Below are 6,955 nucleotides of genomic sequence, written 5' to 3'. Positions count from 1 at the left end.
AGGGGAGAAGGGGCAGGGACTCACGGGGACGTCGGGGATGTAGTCGGCGAGGTGGGGCACGTCGTCGAGGACGTATCCGAAGTCGCCCTCGGAGATCTTGACGTATGCGGCGTCGGTGAGGCTGGCGTGGGAGGCGTTACGGAGCGCGCGGAGGTTGGGGTAGGAGTCGCGGGAGATCCGCACGCACATGGCGGAGAAGGGCAGCGCCGCCTTAGCGTTGCCCCCGCCCTGCTGCTGCTGCTCCCCGTCGCCCCCGCTGCCGCTGCCGCCGCCGTCGTTCTCCTCGTCCTCCCTCCGCTGCTGCTCGTCGTCGTCGCCGTCCGGCGGCAGGATGATGTGGGACGCCATGGGCGGCGGAAGAATCGGAATCGGAGCCGGGGGGGTTTTGGCTTTGGTTCGCTGCCGCGCTGTCGCGAGCCGACGGGTTTTAATAAAAAAAAAATTGAAGACTGACTGGCCGGCCGGACGCTTCTCTCTTTCTTGCTCGGTGGTGCGGGTCGGGTATAGAGGTGGGGGTGGGGCGTCGGTAGTCGGCAGTCGGCAGCGGGGCGGGGAACAATCTCGGGGCGCGTGTGGAAAGCGGAGATGCGATGCGGCGAGCGGTTTGGTCCGGCGGTTTCGGCCTGCGGTGCTGCGTACACGGTTTTATTTTTCCCGGATCAGCAGCACTTGGAGACGGACTTGTCAATCGGGTGAAGCTAGATCTACTTTCCGAGTCTGTGTGCGGCACGACTGAAAATTTGTTACTCTGCCCCGTGCCGTTATTGGCCGGTTTGAGACCAAGGTCAAGGGGACGCCGCCGTTGCATACGACTGGAACCAAAATCTTCCATCTCCATGGCCCCGGGGGTTTGAGACCGAGGCTCGCCCCCGGACAAACAACACACAAGCACGTACGCGTACAGAAAGCCGCGTCGCCGTCGCATACCTTGCCTTGCGCCGCAGGAAAGGAACCCGACCGAGCGGATCACAGCCGCAAACGCACACATTCGTCAGCTAGTGGATAACAAACTCTTCTTCAGAGCTCGTCACCATATTGTCTTCTAAACGCCCAAAGCTGGATTCTCCAGCAAGAAATCTCAAGTGGACTTGAAAACGGTATTACGTTACTCCCTCTGTAAACAAATATAAGACGCTTTAGGTCACCTAAACACCACAAGGATGACAGGAGGGCATTCATATGTCATAAACCCAAAATGAACATATAGATGGATCATACAAGCAGAGTGGTACAGGTCTCTCAACTAAAACACCACCCGACGTCGCCTGATTTAGGGACGACCCTAGTGTAGCTGCACGGTAGAGCACACACCAGATGACAGAAACCTTATGATTATTCATCGCTGTAATAACTAGTCAACAAAAATATAGCATCACTGGTTTTATTCCAGCCGAGGGCCGGTGCAGGGCTAAGGCTTGAAACTTCGGAACGAACTCCACAGGTCTGTCCAGGTGCCGACCGATGAACCATCACTTGGAGAGGAACTTCCGGCTGACGGACTCGTAGCTCGGGACGTGGATAACTGCAACAAGAACATTCAAGTTAGTCAGTGCAGCTCCTTCAACACCACGCGAGCCGCTAACTTGGAAGTATTGAACATACCATCGCCCCATGATGCCAATGTAAGCGGTGAAGAGATTATCTTCTGTGCAACCGTAGAGATGTCGTTCAGGGTGGTCGCCTCAACAGCTCTCACAAAGTACTCAACGGGCTTCCTGCAATTTTGACGATGCACAATGAATGGTCAAAAGACAAACAATGGTTCTGCAGAAATGCTGTAACAAAACCGACACTGCTGCAGGCATCATCACGTCATAAGATCGCTGGATTCCTTCTAATGTTGTGTGCTTTAACTGTTTTAGGCAGCACTGAATGGTCAATGGGACCCACAAGAAAACTATAGCTATACCGACTTGTTTGGCAAGCAAAAGTACTCCTACTTGACATAATAAGAAACTATCTACTAGAACCACGGTGATACAAAAAAAGACAATATAATCTTTCATAGTTCATGACATTGTCATTGGAAACTACAGCAGGCAGAATATAGGAGGCACAGAGGTGACAAAGACATAACTCTAGGCACAGCTTGGTTGAAAGCAAAGAAAAAGATAAGAGGAGAAAAACTCTTAAGGGGGTCTAGATGGACCATTTAAAGTAGTCGGTGACAACAATTTAGTTTTTGTTTACACTGTTCAACAAGACACACATTGCATACATATGATATGGAAGATATGACATTTAATTCGTAATACAGGGATATGTGGAAAATGTATTACGATACTCTTATGCACGTACCTTTGCCCGTAAGTCAGAACCTGTCTTCCAATATCTTCAGATGCCACAATCTGTATGAAAGGAAAAGTAGTGCGAAGAGCATTTTAGGGAAGCAAGTCATAAAATTGGGATTTGATCAGGAGAAACAACAGCGTACTCTTGATTCCAAATTCATCAGAACTGCAGCCTTGGTAGCCTCTTTAGCACGATCAAGCTGCTCTTGAGTAACTATATGAGGTAAAAGACCGGGGACAAAAAGAATGTAACTTATTATGGTCAATCTAATCTGGAAACAGATGGTCTTGAGATGAAAAACAATAAGGAACCTTTTCCAGGGGTTGCAACTTCAAGGAGTTCCCCTGCTGCCAAATCCACAGCCGTTGATGCAAAATCTGGGCTCTGTTAGAATGATAACATGAGATGTCAAAGCCAAGGGGGGCACATAACAAGAGTACAATAACTGTAGAAGCTTGAGTAGACTGTGTCAGTGACAAAGCTACGCCTAGAGTGATGTCCAAGCGACATCACAGGAAAAAATTAGCAAGCAAAACCCAGCTATAAGTTACTGTATATGTGTACACAAATACTGTATACATGCAACTATTTGAGCTTTTGACATCATTAGGTTCAACTGCTAGCACCGCCACTGGACTATGTTCAGCCTTTAACTCGTATTTCAAGTTCAGGACGGGGAGGATTTAAAATAAAGGACTGGGACGTGGGACCGGGTAACTGACTGAACTAGACAGCATTAACCACCAGCTCACCTAGAAAATCTTAGACCACGAGGCATGGATATAGTTGACTAGTAATTATAATCTAACAAAATACTACATCATTGTTTCCCATAGTGACTTGTTACACCATATAGGACTGGGACCGGGTAACTGACTAGACAGCATTAACCACCAGCTCACCTAGAAAATCTTAGACCACGAGGCATGGATATAGTTGACTAGTAATTATAATCTAACAAAATACTACATCATTATTTCCCATAGTGACTTGTTACACCATATAGGACATATTTTGTTCTTAAACAGATAAATATATGCCCATCTTCCTAAATTTTCCGTACTCATGTTTAATAATACTTAGTTGTATGAAGCATAGTTCACCTAGCCTGCAAATAAAAATGTACTGATTGGATAAATTTCGTAATTATAGAACACTCAGCTTGTGCCATCAGGTAATACACATGCACAAATAAAACAACTCTTCAGAAAAGGGAAAGAGAGTATCTGAGTTGCATATGAAAATTATATTGAGAACACACAAAAATCTGAAGTGGTACTATCCATTATCAACAAGAACTTCTTCATTGTGTTTATTGCATTAATTTAGAATGATAACCATATTAGAAGTCATGCTCTATGAGAGGCTTACAGTGGCTGCATGAATTCCGAAAAGACCTGAATCATTGTAGATACTGTTGAAAGCAGAGAATGACTCGATCTGGTCATACTTGTTCAAGACACGGAGATCTGTAGGTAGAGGAGTATAGCTCATGTTAGGTCACTTACAGAACTATGCATGTGTATGGGCATGAGACAAGTATGAAAACATTGATTTAAACAGCAGCATACACAATCGAGAATGCATTCCCTTCCCAGGGCCACCAACAGAGAAAGACCCCCCTCCTCCCATGAGCATCTACAAACAGGTTGATTTATCTTATCTTTCAGCAGCAATTATATGAAAAATAGGTTTGCGCATTAGATAATATATAAAGCAAACCCAACAAGCCAAAAAAACAACATAAGTTAGTCCTAAATAATTACACCACTTTAAGATTAGTTACGCACCTGAAGCACAGTCACAATCATTGCAGTTTTCTCTTGGCGCCAGCCACCTGGCACCTCAAAAGCAAGTGCAATGTGCGTATTCTGATCACAGGAAATTCAATCTTAAGCATAAGAAAAGTAACAGTGCATATGCCTCAAGAATAATGCTGCAAATCAGCCAACAACTCACTGGAGAATCTGCTTGGCAACGATAGTCCCCTCCCACATACACCGATTTTGGCTCTTCATGACGTTTCACACCAGGAAGGTCTGAGAGCAGTGGTTCCGCAATCGAAACCAACTCATCATGTTCAAGTCCTGATGCTGCAAGAACCATCCTGGGAGCAGTGTAATTTTCCTACATTTATTTAACAAGTAAAATTGTCAAAGGGAGTAATTTCTCACTCAAGCATGGGAAACAAATCGCTGAATCTTACATGAATGAATTCCTCCAGGGTACTAATATCCAATCTCCTTATAGCAGATTCTGTAGCCATCAGAGGTTTCGCCAGTGCCCCAGAATACCCAGCCGAATGAAGTGCCTCCAAAAGCAGACCTTGTGGATTACTAGACACTTCAGATATTTCAGACTTTATCTTCTGGAGCTGTAGAAGAAGGAATACAGACCATGGTAAGTAAAAGGCAGGAAAAATATTTGTAAGTTTTAATCAAAATGACCAAGTACCTGCTCTTTGACCTCCCACTCTAAGAATGCTGGATTCCTCACACTGTCAACGAGAACTTCAACCATCTCTGGTGCATAACTCTTCAGTGCGTCATAGGTATAGCTCATTTGTTCACGAGAAGCAGATGCAGAGACATTTCCTCCGATGGCTTCCACCTCACGAACTAGCCGCAAGTGACTCCGATTTGCTGTGCTCCTGAAGGCCATTCTCTCTAATAGATGCGATGCTCCAGATGAACCAGGTGTTTCATAAATAGAACCACAGTCAATGTACAAACCCACTGATGCAGCCGCGCCCTGAAATAAGTCCTTAGGAAAAATACTGGCATGGACAGAACGAAAATACTGTGACATCAATGAGCATCAAGCAATACCGGTGATGTCTCTGATGCAATCTTGATGCCATTTGGAAGAGTAGTGATTTTTGTCTTGGATTGCTCAACAAAATCTGGTAGGGGTGGAGGAATTGTAATGCCTGGGAGCGGAACATCAAGAGGGGGTAGTTGGCTTGAGCCTCCGCCAAGAAGCCAGCTAAACAGACCACCTGAAGATTGCTTCACTACACTTGTGCTAGCAAACCTACTAGCACCATGATTCTGAAAGTCAGAAAAAAAAGTGTCCTCAAGATGTAGTATATGTCAATAATAATTAATTTAGAGTAAAACAACTCAAATGATGGGCAAACTTAGATGACAAGTACTACAATGAATATGACAACGGCCAAGGCTGAATTTCATCCCGAGTACATTTATAATATTGGGAAGAAAATAACTATTATAGTTAAGTACGGTTCAGACAAAAGGACAATATGATCACAGCTGTAGATCCAGATATTTGATCCTCTACACTCAGAAACAAGAGGGGAGCACCGTTGCCAGTTCCTCTCCCTCTTCTCTGGTGCTCCTCATATGTGTTGAGTGGGTAGAGTACCCACTGATTTCCCAAAGTGCTTTTAGATTTCTCAACGGTCGTCTGGTTTTCTTTCCTGCTCATATTTTCTACACCCTCCATTCACTTTTATAAATCGTTTCAGACAACTGAAAATGGGCTGCTTTGCATGTTGTCTGAAATGTCTTCAACGCCTTAAAAGTGAACAGAGGGAGTAGTTATTTGTAATCTCTGGTGAGTTCTTCAGGAACTATTCTTTTACCACAATGAGTTTTGTTGGTCCGATTTACAAGAATACAGAACGACTGTTAAAACACCTAGACCTGAAACCGACACTGGACTGAGTGGTTACAGGATGCAAAGGGCATGTTTGGTTCAAGGCTAACTTAGACACACATAACCTTAGGCAATGTGTGGCTCCCTAATCTTAGGTGATGTGTGGCTTACGATGAAAGTATGGCTAACAAAATTGGAGCCACAAGTGTGGCAAAAGTTGACAAAAGATTGTGTTTATGAGAAATAAGCCATATATAGGTAGTGAAGTGTGGCAAGCCACCACTGTGGCAAAAACCGAACACACACCTAAAAAAATTGTAGCGTGCCTAAGGTTAGGAGTGCCAAGTTGTGGTTGGGAACCAAACAACCCTTAAATCACCAACAGTTTTCTTCTGACAAGCAATACCACTAACGAGGCTAAGTCCTACACATCAATAGAGATCATAGACGATGCACTTTCCATTGTCGTTGATCACAATGAAGCCACTGTTGCAAGGTATGTGATCAATGGTGAGGAAGAAAGAGAAATCCAGCACATTCATCGACTCATGTGACACTGACATCATGCCATTAGTTGACCACACAACTTACTCTTACATGTCACCAAGCAATCTATAGACCATGTCGAATCCTATACTTTGCACATTCAACAAACAACCGCTGCACCGATAATTGAGAGAACAAAATCTACAGCAAGCCTAACAAAATCATACAATGAATCAGCTCATCATTTCAGCATTTACAATCATAGGAGGAGAGTCGACATTTCAGCTCCCAGCACCTGTGCCTACACTATTGTACTTCCAGCATAACAAAACCCGACCCATCTCCACATTTTGCTCACAACAACACACAGTACACACTACACGGCACGGGGATCACAGATCATATGCAAAATTACAGCGCCCATCTACTATAAGAAATCTGCAACAACTGTACTGAATCGGCAAACCGACCTGCTTGAGCAGTTCCGATCTAACCTAAGTCCGCTCACATGGACCGGATCGAGACATGCAACGGGGCCGCGGGAGGACGGCGGGGGAGG

The 6,955-nt window shown here is 44.8% G+C and overlaps 2 protein-coding genes across 2 annotated transcripts in view; both read right to left on the bottom strand.

Annotated features, from left to right (window-relative positions):
- LOC119287578 (ATP-dependent 6-phosphofructokinase 6-like) overlaps positions 1-479 on the bottom strand; it is a 5,194-nt gene extending 4,715 nt beyond the window's left edge. Inside the window, exon 1 of the mRNA XM_037567149.1 lies at positions 25-479. Within this exon, the coding sequence (XP_037423046.1) occupies positions 25-348 (324 nt within the window). The 5' untranslated portion in view covers positions 349-479. The remainder of the gene's footprint in view (positions 1-24) is intronic.
- Positions 480-1,161: 682 nt separating this feature from the next.
- LOC119354817 (mitochondrial-processing peptidase subunit alpha-like) lies at positions 1,162-5,757 on the bottom strand. Its single transcript, XM_037621566.1, has 13 exons — positions 5,563-5,757; positions 5,121-5,366; positions 4,747-5,043; positions 4,499-4,666; positions 4,252-4,419; positions 4,083-4,163; positions 3,864-3,930; positions 3,664-3,761; positions 2,604-2,676; positions 2,435-2,505; positions 2,299-2,348; positions 1,603-1,715; positions 1,162-1,522 (listed from the first exon to the last, which is right to left on the bottom strand). Exons 1-13 carry the CDS (start codon positions 5,755-5,757, stop codon positions 1,470-1,472), a joined length of 1,680 nt encoding a protein of 559 aa, XP_037477463.1. The 3' UTR covers positions 1,162-1,469.
- Positions 5,758-6,955: the final 1,198 nt, after the last annotated feature.

Source organism: Triticum dicoccoides, chromosome 1A (assembly GCF_002162155.2).
Source record: "Triticum dicoccoides isolate Atlit2015 ecotype Zavitan chromosome 1A, WEW_v2.0, whole genome shotgun sequence".
Classification (NCBI taxonomy): Eukaryota; Viridiplantae; Streptophyta; class Magnoliopsida; order Poales; family Poaceae; genus Triticum; species Triticum dicoccoides.
The sequence above is the reverse complement of the archived record's forward strand: the minus strand, read 5'-3'. Positions and strand labels throughout refer to the sequence as shown.

Bases quoted from the DNA above. Each gene is read 5' to 3' on its own strand.
- LOC119354817 (XM_037621566.1), bottom strand. From the start codon at position 5,757: ATGGAGGGTGTAGAAAATATGAGCAGGAAAGAAAACCAGACGACCGTT. The intron at 2,677-3,663 runs GTAAGCCTCTCA...TCATTCTAACAG, and splicing joins TCGGAATTCATGCAGCCACT to AGCCCAGATTTTGCATCAAC. The intron at 2,506-2,603 runs GTTCCTTATTGT...TACCTCATATAG, and splicing joins AGTTGCAACCCCTGGAAAAG to TTACTCAAGAGCAGCTTGAT.